Source organism: Stenella coeruleoalba (genome assembly GCF_951394435.1).
Source record: "Stenella coeruleoalba genome assembly, chromosome: 17".
Lineage (NCBI taxonomy): Eukaryota > Metazoa > Chordata > Mammalia > Artiodactyla > Delphinidae > Stenella > Stenella coeruleoalba.
Genome location: NC_137163.1, coordinates 37,524,636 through 37,539,473, shown reverse-complemented (window position 1 = coordinate 37,539,473; position 14,838 = coordinate 37,524,636). Strand labels below are relative to the sequence as shown.

The window sequence follows — 14,838 nt, the reverse complement described above, 5'->3', positions numbered from 1 at the left end:
CGTGGGAAAGGTCAGCCTGGCCACTCCTTTCTGTGCTATTTACACCTCTTTCTAGGGGTGAGAGTATCAGTGGCTGACTTCACCCAGAGAAAAGCACTCACCATTGGACTCCTTTGTGAACCCAAATCTCTTACCTGGGGGATAATTAGATCTGGTTCAACTCAGACACTCATTGGAGTTGCAGGCTTCACTGTGTGTCGCTTTTGGAGGGAGAAGGACACGAGCTGGGCATGTGGCCATCAGTGGAGGGGACTTGGCTTGAAGCTCTGCATCTCTTACAATCATCTAGGAGTCCCTCGCCCTCTGCCCCTCCCTCCACATCCTGCCTGGAGAGACACTTGGAGTAAGAGGAGAGTCCAAGGCATGGACTGCACAGTTATCAAGGGAGGAGGCAGGCCAAGAAGAGAAGGACGAGTGCAGAGCAAGGGACCATTTGGGAGTATTGTAACCACCGCCCACAGACGGCCAGTCTCAGGCTTCGGCCCAGCCCCAGTCCCTAACGCTCATTCATATGTATTCAGTGATAGCTCCATTTCCTCTTTAGCCAGGTGCCCTACTTTTCATCCAAGAAAAATGGAATTTGTTTTTAAAACCCAATGTCCTCATCAGCCCTTCTCCCAGCATCCTGCCTCATCATTACTTTTTCCATTGTCTTTGCTACAAACCCAGCCCTCAACTCCCGAGGTCCCTCTGGAAGCCACTTCGCCCTAATGCGCACACGCCGGCAGTTAGGGCAGAACGGAAAGTGAGCGCTTACCCTCTCTCTGGAGCGTTACATGGAATCGGGAAGCAGAGAAATGGGGCTTAAAATCTGGAGTTTGTTATTAGGAATCTGAGGATCTCGAGAGCATTAAAGACCTCAAGCGCAGGGTACAGCCATTCACGTTTAATCGGCAGTTGATGGATGTGGGCTATTTTCAATTCTAATAAGAAACCTATTTTTCAAAGGAATTTGATGTCAATCCAATTAAACTGGAAAAAAAAGAAAGTTCAAGGCAGAATCCTACTGAAGAAAACACTCTTGGCCAGGTTTTGTTCTTCCTCCTCATCCAGGCATAATTTCTTTTTCTGCAAAGTGCTGTCATCGACTTAAAGCATAAATTATTAAGGCAGAGACACAGAGACCGGGACTGGCGGTCTAGGCGGGGGCCCCAGGGTGGAATCAGAGGTGGGTGGGACCCACGTGCTGGACTCCAGGATTGCTCACGCTGGCACCATGACTGAGACATCACATTCATTTTTTTTTGGCCGCACCGTGTGGCATGCGAGACCTTAGTTCCCCAACTAGGGATCGAACCCGTGCCCCCTGCATTGGGAGTGTGGAGTCTTAGCCACTGGACCATTAGGGAAGTCCTGGAGACATCACATTCTAAACAGCTGGGGCGGGGGCCACGGGTTGAGCCAGGGGATGCCAAGGCCGGTCTTGGCAGTGTCACTCATGCTGGCCGTGTGACCTTGGACAGGTTGCTTTGCTTCTCTGGACCCCGATTCCCTAAACTGAAGGAACACGACTTTCTGCTTTAACATTTTGTAGCCTGTCCAATTTTTCTAAAACTTACTTCTCTGTGCCACTCAGTTGGCATTACAATTTACTGTCTGGGTCACTAATCTTTCATATTTTTATTTCTCATCTTCTCAGTGAGGTCTCCAGCTCCTTCGCGAGTTGGCACTCATAAGAGCTGTTTCATTGGTCATCTGACCGTCCTGCCATCTGACCTCGCAGGGTTATTGGACACTCTAGGCTTTGCCAGATAAACCTACACCCAAGCCTGGCCCATGTGTAGCTCATCGCAGTTAGGGAGGAGACTGGACCAGATGTGGGGGGGCATAGTAGGTAGTCAATAAATACAGATTGAATGCATAAATGTGTGAATGACTAAGTAACAGGTGAAGAATTGTGACTGAAGCATGTCAAGAAAGCAAAGATCTACAGTTAAACCTCTGCTGTAGAGTACCATTTGGAGAAGAGGCATTTTTAAATTGCTTTTTGCCAGATAGCTGAGTGATAACCTCTTTGAGAATCTTCATGTGTTTTAATTTAATTATTGTGTGTAAATCTTTCTTAAAGACAATGTTGGCCCTTTAAAAAATTGTGTTAAAATATACATAACAAAATTTACCATTGTAACCATTGTTACAGGTACAGTTCAGTGGCATTAAGTACATTCATGTTGTTGTCAAACCATCACCACCATCCAGCTGCGGAACTTTATCATCTCTCCGAACTGAAACTCTGTACCGATTCTCTCTCCCCCCAGCCCCTGACAAGCCCCGATCCTATCTTCCATCTCTATGACTTCGCCTACTCTAGGAGCCTCATATAAGTGGAATCTTACAATATTTGTCCTTCTGTGACTGGCTTGTTTCACGTACTGTAATGTCTTCAAGGTTGATCCATGTGTGGCATATGTCAGAATTTCCTTCCTTTTTAAGGCTAAATAATATTCCACATTATATAACAGAAATAAAGACAAAAATAAACAAATGGGACTTAATTAAACTTAAAAGCTTTTGCACAGCAAAGGAAACCGTAAACAAGACAAAAAGACAACCCTCAGAATGGGAGAAAATATTTGCAAATGAAACAACAAAGGATTAATCTCCAAAATATACAAACAGCTCATGGAACTCAATGTCAAAAAAACAATCCAGTTAAAAAATGGGCGGAAGACCTAAATAGACATTTCACCAAGGAAGACATACAGATGGTCAAGAGGCACATGAAAAGATGCTCAACATCACTAATTATTAGAGAAATGCAAATCAAAACTACAATGAGGTATCACTCACTCCAGTCGGAATGGCCATTATCAAAAAAGCTAGAAACAATAAATGCTGGAAATGGTGTGGTGAAAAGGGAACCCTCCTGCACTGTTGGTGGGAATGTAAATTGATACAACCACTGTGGAAAAGAGTATGGTGGTTAAAAAACTAAAAATAAAACTACCATATCCACTACTGGGCATATACCCTGAGAAAACCATAATTCAAAAAGAGACATGCACCACATTGTTCATTGCAGCTCTATTTACAATAGCCAGGACATGGGAGCAACCTATGTGACCATCAACAGATGAATGGATAAAAAAGATGTGGCACATATATACAATGGAATATTACTCAGCCATAAAAAGAAACAAAATTGAGTTATTTGTAGCGAGGTGGATGGACCCAGAGTCTGTCATACAGAGTGAAGTATGTCAGAAAGAGGAAAACAAATACTGTATGCTAACACATATATATGGAATCTAAAAAAAAAAAAAAGAAAATTGATACTGATGAACCTGGTTGCAGGACAGGAATAAAGAGGTAGACATAGAGAATGGACTTGAGGACATCGGGTGGGAGGGTGAAGCTGGGACGAAGTGAGAGTAGCATGGACATATATACACTACCAAATGTAAAATAGATAGCTAGTGGGAAGCAGCAGCATAGCACAGCGAGATCAGCTTGGTGCTTTGCGATGACCTAGAGGGGTGGGATAGGGAGGATGGGAGGGAGGCTCAAGAGGGAGGGGATGTGGGGACATGTGTATGCCTATGGCTGATTCGCTTTGTTGTGCAACAGAAACTAACACAGAATTGTGAAGCAATTATACTCCAATAAAGATCTATTAAAAAATTTTTTTAAATAAAATTCTGCAAAAAAAAAATTCCATATTATGTATATACCACCTTTTGTTTATCCATTCATCTGTCAGTAGGCACCTGGGTTGCTTCCATCTTTTGGCCATTGTGAATAATGCTGCTACGAACATGGATATACAAGTACTGTTCAAGTTCCTGCTCTCAGTTCTTTTGGGTATAAACCCAGAAGTGGAATTGCTGGATCACATGTAATTCTATGTTTAATTTTTTTGAGGAACCTCTATACTGTTTTCCATAGTGGCTGAGTGCTGGCTTTTAAAAACAGTGTTTACTGAGGATAATTTCATTTTCTCTGATGGTGTAATGAAGTGTAGGATTTGCAGGCCCTACACTAGGTGGCCCCAAACTGTGGGACCCTTTGTGTTCTGTGTCTGTTTGCTTGGCTTTTTGTTTGTCTGTGTGTCTGTGGCCGGAGTTTTATCGCCGGGTCTGTTTTTCTTCACTGAAGCTCTTGACTTGTTTCCTGGCATTCAGTCTGTTCTGCACAGGTAAGGCTTTTGATGAACTGAGAAATCGCGCACAGCTAACAATATTCTGCCTCTGTCGTGCAGGAGGGATGAGGTACAGAGAGAGTGCCAAGGGGTCCGTGACCCTCGTGGTGGGATCTCTTCTCTTAGTCCAGCCCCTGCATGTCGTGGGAGCTCTCTCCCTGTGCTCGGTCTGCAGCTACTTCTACTCGTGCTCTGTGCATGTGGAAAGTTTCACCCACTTGTCACATGGGAGCGCATATCATGGACCCTTTAAGGGATAGTCTGAGGTCCCTCGGGTGTGGGTTTCATTTCATTTTTTTTCATACACCTTTGTCTTTTCAGGAAGGGAAATCTTTCCTAGGGGCCCCAATAAATTCCTCCTATGTCTCATTGGCGAGAACTAGGCATATTCCCAGCTCTAGACCAATCACTGACAAAGGAAAACATGGTTGCCAGGTTGCCTTAGACAACTCATGACTCATGCCTTGGGGGTCAGGATTCTGGTTTCAAGAAGACAGGGTAATAGTTGTTGGCAAGGCAACCAACAATGTCTGCCACATCCCCAGGAAAAAGAACAATGCAGTTAAATGCATCCAGCTCAGCCCCTGAGGTTGCTGGTGACCATTTCTCACAACACCAGTCCCATAGAGGCCCTCCACAAGCTTATTTTATTTCCCGTTATAGTTCTCCGTCTCTCCCATTACCTTCTCTGGTGTGTGTAAGTTGCGGGGGGTCGGGGGGGGGGGGGCACGGGGGGTGGGGAGTGGCCTATCTTGTGGTTTTAGCATTTTCTACCAGAAAATGAAACTGCTAATTAGCTGCTGGTTGTGACGCTGCTTCCCTCTGCTGGCAGAAACACAGCTAGGATGGGGGTGAATGTTACCATAGGACAGAGCTGCAGCTACCTGGGCCAGCATCAGAGATGCGTCTTCTCCAGTTTCTTGATACCTTTGCTGTTATGCTCTCACCCAGAGCCGGCTTGAGCATTGGATCCTTCTTAATGCAACTGCCTGTTCCTGCCTCTCCTAAATAGCTGGGTATCTTGTAACATCAGCTGTTGTGTATTGTGCCTTGTGCTGTCCCATGTCACTGTCAGATGTCACTGCCAACAGCAGCTCCCTACATGTTTTGAGCCCTAGTTATCAGGTTAACTGTAAGAAGAGACTGAATTTTCCCAGCTTTTCCATCTTTCTTGGGGGGAGTTGGGCTGGGAACTATGGCGCTCAACCCATTTCACCAACTTTTTGGCCATCAGATGGGGAAGAGACCTATGCTGGAGAATGCGGAGGCTCGCTGCAGGTGCCAGGTTCTCTTTCAAACCAGCTCATGGAGAGCAGGAGCTGTTGTCTCCATCCTGCAGTGCAGCGGTCCCTAACCTTTTTTGGCATCAGGGACCGGTTTTGTGGAAGACAATTTTTCCACGGACTTGGGGGTGGTGGGGTGGAGGGGAAACGGTTTTGGGATGATTCAAGCACATTACATTTACTGTGCACTTTATTTCTATTATTATCACATTGTAGTGTATAATGAAATAATTATACAACTCACCACAATGCTGACAGGAGGTGGAGCTCAGGCCGTAACGTGAGCGATGGGGAGTGGCTGTAAATACAGATGAAGCTTCGCTCCCTCGCCCCGGCGCTCACCTCCTGCTGTGCGGCCTGGTTCCTAACAGGCCAGGACCGGTACTGGTCTGTGGCCCGGGGGTTAGGGACCCCTGCTATAGAGCATCTTACTTACTGAATATTTACTGTGAGGGGCTGACCTCAGCCCTTGGAGAAGCCCCGAACCTGAAGTAGGATCTGCCCTTTCTCCCCTCAGGGATCAACTACTGTGCGCTGAACAAGCCGGGCTGCGAGCATGAATGCATCAACACGGAGGAGGGCTACTACTGCCGCTGCCGCCGGGGCTACACCCTGGACCCCAACGGCAAGACCTGCAGCCGTGAGTGTGCCCGGGGCAGGGGCTCTGATGGGAAGGCCAGGTTCACACACAGGCCCCCAGGCTCGCTAGCAGCCAGTCACTTTTGAGGCCCCTGGGTTTCCAGTGAGCCTGACGGTCCGACAGGCTTAATGTTCCTGGCCTCAGTTTCATCACCTGTAAAATGGGACTACTCATGCTACCTACCTCAGAGATTGGACTGTTTAGTACCACATACTAGACATGTGACCCCGGGCAAGTTCTCCAAGCTTTGACTTCCCCATCTGTTTAAAAAAGTGAAGATAATCATAGTATTGGTCTCCTAGAGTTGTTAAAGGGAAAAATCAGGACCATTTCAATCTCTTAGCACTGTGCCTGGCCCAAGGAAAACATACAGTTAAAGATAATAGTTCATTATTGTCATGGAGCCTGGCAGAGTAACCAGTGCTGGCCCCGGGGTGAGACAATGGGACGGAGGAGGCAGAGCTGATCTGAGGGCAGAGCTGAGAAACATGGGACTTTTTATGAAGACTTTTCTTCATTTTCTTTTGTAAGAGGCACAGCAAAGCTCCATTTGGTGATGTCAATGCGTGGAAACGTGCAGGCTTTGCCAGCTGGATGGCTCTGTCGTTTTTATGAGGCACGGTCTCCACTGGTCCAGGCCAGCGGGGGTGGGGGTGGGGGGCGCATGACACTGCGGTGGAGGCCTGTGACCCTGGTGCGCTGGAGAGGGGTGCAGTGATGTGACCAGCGTAGAAGGGGCCCTTTGTGTCGCTTTCCACCCGGCAAGCCGCACATCTGCTCCAGCTCTGGGGACAGAGATAGATTGTGAGTGAGAACAGTGCAGCTGTTCAGCACTTGGACCTTCAACTGCCCGGAGGGGGGGTTTCACAGATGAGGTGTTAGAGAGACAGCAGTCCTCAGGAAAGCCAGTGCCCCCTCCCGTCTCCAGAGGGAACAGAGTGCCTCCATTAGGCTTTCTAAGGATCGATCTCGGAAGTCAAAGAATTTCTGAACCAGAAAGTTGGCACTGCTCTGCATTTGCCTCTGGAGGTCTCTGAGTCCTTATGAGAAGCCAGTGGTGAGGAAGAGTCCTTCCACTCTTCAAGAAGATGCCCTGGTGAAGATGGATCTGTGTACGGTCTGCCTTCTTCCAGGAGTGCGGGGCCTGCCATCTGGCGGCTCTGGCAGGTATCCCAGGGCAGGCTTGGCATGGCCTCGATGAGCCCACCTAGAGCCCCAGGGACCACGACCTGCCTCCTTCCTCTCTGGGATCTAGTAAGAAGGACCATCTAGTCAGCTTCAAGAAACTGTAAACCAAGCCATTTCTTCCCCTGGGTCCCCAGAGAAAGGCATGGTATCCTCTTCCCCATGGGGGCTCGGGGAGCCCCCCAGGCCGTCATGACAGGAAGCCCTTACAAGGCACCTGCTCTGTGCAGCCACGGCCGTGAGCACTTCCCAGGCACTCGCTCACTTTACCTGCCCTGGAGCCTTATGAGGCATCGACACTCTTATCCCTACTTAAAGATGGGGAAACTGTGGCACAACAAAGTTAAGTTTCCCGGGGGTCAACATGACTGGTAAATGGTATAACTGAGATGTGAATACAGGCCTCTGGCTCCTGAGATCCTGCAAGTGTTTGCAGGAGGCAGATCCACTGGTGGAATGTTCCAGAAAGCACCAGTCCCAGGCCCTGTGGGAGTCAGAGAGGCTCACCCAATGGCCCTGCACAAGGCCTCCAGTGTCCCTCCAGTCTCCGGGTGTGCGTTTCCTCCGTCAAGGAAATCTGGGAGGCGGCCTGCAGGGCTGTCTTGTGGGAGCCGTTCACCACAGCTGTGTGTCTGTTACCCTAGCGGGGCCGGCTCTTCAGGGTCCCGGTGCCAGGATCGGCCACGCATGCAGGCCTTGGCTTTGGTTTGCTTTCTGAATCTGGGTGTCCTGGTTATGGGGGGTGACAATGCTTTTTCATTTTCAGATGTAAAGAAACTATACAGTTAATTCCTCCCCAGCAATGTACTAGTAATAATAAGCGTTCAGGAAGTAATTACTGTATGCCAGCTACTGTTCTGAGGGCTGTAGGTCAATCAACTCCTCTCACCACGTTCCTCTAAGAAAGTAATCGTCAACCCCATTTCTCAAGTCATGAGATGATGACAGAGAGGCCAAATGACGGCCCAGCATCCTGCGGCTGGGAAGTGGTGAACGTGGGGTTTGAGCCCAAGTAGTTGGGTGCGGAGCCCTCATTCTGACGCACTGTTCTGTCAGCTGCGGGCTGTGGGCTCAGCAGCTCGACTTTCCTGAGCCTGGCTCTCCTCTCTGTGACAGTGGGGAAGGCACCTGCCTGCTCTCAGCGTTGCCCCGCGATTGAAGGTGATGCGTGCCCAGGCCTGGCACAGAGGGCTGCTGTCATGACCACCCATGACAGGAGTCGTATGCACGTTACTCCTCAAAGAAATGCGAAGAAAAACAAACAAGGCCAGTGGCACAGCGTAGAATGAAACCTTCCACATCACTCTTTTTGAAGTGAAATAGCCCAGCAGGGGCTCCCTGGGAGGTGGTTTTGTTTTTTAATGCCCCCTCGCTGGTGGGCGCAGCGCCCTTGGTTACTTTTTTTTTTTTTTAACATCTTTATTGGCATGTAATTGCTTTACAATGGTGTGTTAGTTGCTGCTTTACAAGAAAGTCAATCAGTTATACATATACATATGTTCCCATATCTCTTCCCTCTTGAGTCTCCCTCCCTCCCTCCCTCCCTATCCCACCCCTCTAGGTGGTCACAAAGCACCGAGCTGATCTCCCTGTGCTATGCGGCTGCTTCCCACTAGCTATCTGTTTTACGTTTGGTAGTGTATATATGTCCATGCCTCTCTCTCACTTCGCCCCAGCTTCCCCTTCCCCCTCCCCGTGTCCTCAAGTCGGATCTCTAGCAGGTCTGCGTCTTTATTCCGGTTACGCTATGTCCATGCCACTCTCTCACTTCGTCCCAGCTTCCCCTTCCCCCTCCCGTGTCCTCAAGTCCGATCTCTAGTAGGTCTGCGTCTTTATTCCGGTTACGCTGTTTTCGCGTGTCATTGCCTCAGGGGTGGATCACTGCGCCGAGCAGGACCACGGCTGTGCGCAGCTGTGCCTCAACACTGGGGACTCCTTCGTGTGCCAGTGCTCGGAAGGCTTCGTCATCAACGAGGACCTCAAGACCTGCTCCCGTGAGTCCCCGTCGCACTTCTCTTACAGGGCAAAGGTTTTCACAACAGGCGTGAAAAATGTGACGACTGCACAGGACAGCAGGCCCCCTCTGTCCCCTGCTCTTGGCACCCTGGAGATCGTAGGGGTGTCTCCTGGGGACTGCGTGCCTTCCCGGTGCAGAACCTGGGGCGGAGGTGGGGGCGTGGTATAAGCACGACGGTCACTTGATTCCCATCCTCAGTAGCCCAGGAGCCTCGAGGACCTCTCACCGGGCTGTTGGGTTTTGCAGGAGTGGATTACTGTTTGCTGAGTGATCACGGTTGCGAATACTCCTGCGTCAACACCGACAGATCCTTCGCCTGCCAGTGTCCCGAGGAACACGTGCTCCGCAGTGATGGCAAGACCTGTGCCAGTGAGTGTTCTGAGGTCGGACGAGCGGGATTTGGCACAAACGATCGTGAGTGGGGGGCACTGAGGACAGGGACCACCGGTGTGTCTGCACCCCGGTTTTCGTGGGTGAAAGTGTGTGAAGGCCTCTCCCGGAGATTTCAGCGCTGGTGGCTGCTGCTTCCCCGGCCCCGAGCTCCTTTCCCCACTCCCTGAGACGGCTCTTCCCTATTCCTGTCTGCCTCGCGGTCATTTCGAGCTGGCACGAGTTATAATAATGCGGACGCATTACTGACTGGGGACTTCAGGTGGGGCTGTGTGCTGAGCACATGCTTGGTCCGGCTGCAGCCCCGTGGAATCCCCATCTTCCGATGAGGTAACTGCAGCTCAGATTAAGTAAAGAGCCTAAGGTTACCAGCTATTAAGTGATGGGTTCAAACTCTGGGCTATGTGACTCCAAAGTCAGTTCTGGGAGAAGGGGAAGCTGCTGAGAACCTCACCCGCAATCCGGATAATCCGGCAGCAGATGGTGACGTTTCCTGGGTACATACTTCCCTGCAGCTGGTCCCAATTCCTGTCTCCATTACTTTAAAAAAAAAAAAAAACAAAAAACGACTCCCAGGTATTCTTCTCTTCTTCACTCAAGAATGCTGTGTTTTCTGCCCTGCAATCCTGTTTCCAAGTTGGCCTAGATAAAGATTAAAAAACAGTCATTTTGAGAGAAGGGATCACAAGTGGAGGGAAAGGATTGTAATGTACCTTGTCTGTCCTGCTGGTATTTCTGGTTATAGGGCCGACTTCCCTGCCCCCTGACACAATTGTGGCCACAACTTGTCCACCTTTTTATATCATTTGTTTTCTTGGGCAGGTGAGCTGATTGCACAGCTGGGTGTGCCTCTCTAACTATGCAGCCTGTGAGAAAATGTTTCCCCCATTTGGGATAGAGTCTTGAGTCTTATGGCTTGCTTGTGGCTGCCTGCCCAGCTGCCTCCCAGCCCGCTGCTCTGGCCAGCATGGCCAGCACAGCCAGCACAGGGACGGGCTGGGTATGGGGGTGCAGAAAGAGGGTGGGTGTGTCGAATTGTATCTACCTTTGAGTGCATGCCAAAGCCAGAAGCACACTTTTTAACTGGTTTGTTTTAATTCTCATCATCTTAGATTATTCATGCCTTTCTTTGGTCCTCCCCATTACTGTGAGGACCAAGAGCCGACTATAAGATAGTTGCAGGACTTCTACGAAATCCTCATGGCCCTTCCAAACAAATGCTACTCCTCTCCTTTACAGTCGCGTGCCCATCTCCCTCCCTCCCTACATCCACATCTGTTATGGCCACTGACGCTTTTAAATGTTGCCCATTTTCTCATTTATAGTGTTTGTAACTAATGATACAGTGATATCATCCACATGAGTAAATGTTCAACAATGCCATTAGAAGTGAATTTTGATAAGTATTTATTTATATATGGTGTGTCCATATGAGATGTGAGATGATCAGATGGGTTAGAATTATCCTGTCCTCAGGCAATGGTGGTATGTAAGAGTTGCATTTTACCCATACGTATCTGTGGAGCTCGTCCCCTAATTGAAGACTCTCTGTCTGCCCAAGGATGATTCTGTCTAGCTGCCCTGTCCTGAAATAATGGGCTGTGTTTTCAGTGTGGCCGTAGTTAACTGGGGTTGGGATGTATGTTTCCCAGCTCTACGCCAGATCACAAAGAGCCTGATGCCGTGACTGCATCTTTTTGTAAATCATGCTGGGCTCTGGATGGGGAGGCAGCTGGGGTTCAGCCAGGCCTGGCTCAGGAGCTAAGGGTGTCCTTCACCCTCCATAAAGGCAGCCTCCACTTAGAGCCTTGATAGCAGGTGTCCTGAAGAACACTTCACTCGCTTTTTGGAAGGTTCTCTGAAGCATGGAGAGCACGCCCAGTTTCCCAGGGCCCGGGAAGGAAGTAGACACAGTTATGCCCACACCCCTGCAGGCACCTTGGGCTCTCCGGCCTCTAGAGTGACGCCCATCCTCCCTTCCTCTAGGTCCCCTGGCCCCCAAGCTGTGATTGCCCGTAGGAGCCTTCCTTGCCTTGGAGTATTGTTCCACAGACTGGGGGGTAAGGTGGGGAGAGGAATGGGGGAGTCTCCTCTACAAGCTGCAGCTGAGAGGACTCCTCCCATCTCTACCTCCTGGAAATTTCCCTGAGATAGACCTAGTACAAGGGCATCCCAGCACCAGGAAAGACTCTATAGGCTAGATGTGCATGGAACACACAGCCCACTGCCCTGTGAGCTCCTGGAGGTTAGAGACTGGATCTTGTTTGCAGCCTGAGTTCCAGGCCTGGCCCACAGGAGATGCTCTATAAAGTTCAGTGAATGAGAGAGTGAATGGACAGAGACCACCAGTCTTTTCATCCTGTGGCACCTGGCACAGGGTCCACCCCTGCCCAGTAGCCTTCAGTGGCTCTCCACTGTCTCCCTCAGTTTCCAGTCGAGTGCCTTGATTTGGCAGTGATGGAGAACCCCTTCCTCCCCTCCTGAGCCCCACCCAGGTCTTCCCTGCTCCTTCCAGTTCTTATGGGGGCAGCTCCCCTATCCTCTGAGTAAGCCCTGTACCTCCAGCCCATCCCCTCTCCACTTAGGACAACGTCCCTATCCCACCCTGCTGGCCGAAACCCAGCCCAGGGCCAGCATCCCCTCCATGGGGAACTTCATGCCCCTCTCACCTGCTGGGAGCAGCTCTGCTCCACCCACTGAAGGCAGGCTCCACTAGGACCTCTCGTGGCCCCACCTCACCCTGTGGCTGTCTGTGCTCAGATCTAGAACCAGTGTGGCAGAGTAGAAAGAACACTGAACTTGAGAGCCCAAAGACTGGGTTTAAATCCTATAGCTCCCATGCTGGGCAAGGGAATTGACCTCTCTGGATCTGATTGTTCATATGTAAACTGGGAATGATCATTTCTGCCTCTCTCTCAGGGCCTCTGTGTGGCACAGGGAGAGACATTCATTGGGAAGCTTGTCAATTGCCATAAACCCTAAGGTACTCTTGTTATGGTCTTGCTTCCCACTGCTGGACTGCCCCACACTGAGGAGAGGGCTGAGGTAGCATCCTTGCCTTGCTGCCTGGAGACCCACTCCCAGGGCCAGGCCTGCCCCCCTTGTGGAGCTCCAGAGATGGACCACCCTGGGAGGAGTCAGACTCAGGAACCCAGGGACTACCTTCTTCTAGCAAGTGGAGGGTGCTGATGGGGATCTGAGCCACAAGCATAGGGCACTGGGAATTTCCGCTGGGTATACTCCTACTCTGGCCACCAGAGGTGGGTGTGAAATGCAAAGGCCTTTTCCAACCTGATGCCTCCCAGCTTGACTTTGAAGGACAGAAGCAACCCTGAGCAGGGCAAGAGGAGTGTATTAGTCTGCTTAGGCTGCCATCATGAAATACTGTAGGCTGGGTGGCTTAAACAGCAGAAATGTATTGTCTCACAGTTCTGTAGACTGGAAGTCCAAGATCAAGGTGCCAGTATGGTTAGGTTCTGGTGAGAACCCTCCTCTTGGCTTGCAGATGGATGCCTTCTTGCTGTGTCCTCCCATGACAGAGAGAGAGAGAATAAGCTGTCTTGTGTCTCTTCTTAGAAGGACACTAATCCCATGATGGGGGCCCCACCCTCATGACCTCAACTAACCCTAATCATCTCCCAAAGGCCCCACCTCCAAACACCAGCACATTGGGAGTTAGGGCTTCAACATATTAATTTGGGGGGAAACACAATTCAGTCCATCACAGAGAGTGAAGGCAAAAGACCACCTTTACCCTCATGTATTCACATTAGAGGTTTAACGAAACAGAAGGAAACTTAAAGATCTTTCCTTTCTTTTGTGGGAAACAGGCACAGGGAGAAAACTGGTGCCCTCAAGCTGGCCCTGGGGGTCAGTGACAGAGTCAGGACTAGAACTGGGGTCTCCTGACTTCAGGATCTCTTACCCAATGTGAGATACCCTTTAAAAGTACATCTCGGGCTTCCCTGGTGGCGCAGTGGTTGAGAGTCCACCTGCCGATGCAGGGGACACGGGTTCGTGCCCAGGTCCGGGAAGATCCCACATGCCGCGGAGCGGCTGGGCCGGTGAGCCACGGCCGCTGAGCCTGCGCGTCCGGAGCCTGTGCTCCGCAACGGGAGAGGCCACACAGTGAGAGGCCCGTGTACAGCAAAAAAAAAAAAAAAAAAGGACATCTCAGTTCAGCTGCTTCTGTTCTCTCTGAGAAAGAGCCTACACAGAGTTAGCAAACGAACGGCTGCTCCTAGTTTTATTATTTTAAAAAGCCAGCAAATGGTGTAATTCTATCTCTCGGCCTTGGTTACCCTCTTGGCAGGTGGCCACTGTGGCTTTCTCCCTCTGGGGTTGGACTTGGTTTTAATAACCTCCTACGTGGAGCCCCAGACACAGGATTGCTGTTTGTCATCGCCACAGAGGTGTGAGACCTCAGAACACATCACCCCATGACTGCTGCACCGCAGACGTGCGTGAGTCACCATGAGTCACGTGCATGTGGAATCCAGATGTGAGGAGTGCAGGCTGTAGCAGTGTGTGGGGCTGCTAGACACGGGCCCTAAAAACCTGTGCTGTGTCCTGAAACTCCTGCTCACCTTGATCACAAATCGCAGACCCCATTCACGACGAGGGATTAATTAACGTGTAGACCTGCCTCCTTACCTGTGAAAACAGAGGATCCTTCTCTTAGAGGGAAAATGTTTTCTTCCTGCACCCTGAGATTTCTCCTGAGTCCTCTCATCCATTTCACTTAAGTGACGGTTCCCAATCAAGTCTGTCCTCACTCTCGTCTCTGGATTTGAGTCTAGGCACTTCCTTAAGCTCTTGGTTCATTGATTCTCAGTCTCCACAAGTATTTACCATGGACCTGCATTTTTGTGCTGGTCATATTGTGCTGGGCACTGGGCATCCCTGGGGTTGATGCAGGTTCAGTTTCTGCCCTGACAGTGTTTCAAGTTTCTCAGGGAGGAAGGATATTAAAGATGGATCATCCGTTCTGTGTGATGAGAGTCATGATATGGGAAGAAGAGGTGTCACGGGCGTGTGGCAGGGGGACCCTCACCTAGTCTAGAGAAAGTCTCCTGAGAAAGAGATGTTTGATCCAACACCTAGAGATTGATGGAGGGAGCTAGCCAGAGATGGAGGGTGTTATGGACTGAATGTGTCCTCCCCAAATTCATATGTTGAGAGTCTA

The 14,838-nt window shown here is 50.0% G+C and overlaps 1 protein-coding gene across 3 annotated transcripts in view; it reads left to right on the top strand.

Moving 5' to 3' along the window:
• MATN2 (matrilin 2) overlaps positions 1 to 14,838 on the top strand; it is a 157,462-nt gene that overhangs the window by 119,642 nt on the left and 22,982 nt on the right. For all 3 annotated transcript variants that reach the window (XM_079901746.1, XM_079901747.1, XM_079901745.1), the window contains 3 exons: positions 5,939 to 6,061; positions 9,118 to 9,240; positions 9,510 to 9,632. In XM_079901746.1, coding sequence (XP_079757872.1) covers positions 5,939 to 6,061; positions 9,118 to 9,240; positions 9,510 to 9,632 — 369 coding nt within the window. The remainder of the gene's footprint in view (positions 1 to 5,938; positions 6,062 to 9,117; positions 9,241 to 9,509; positions 9,633 to 14,838) is intronic.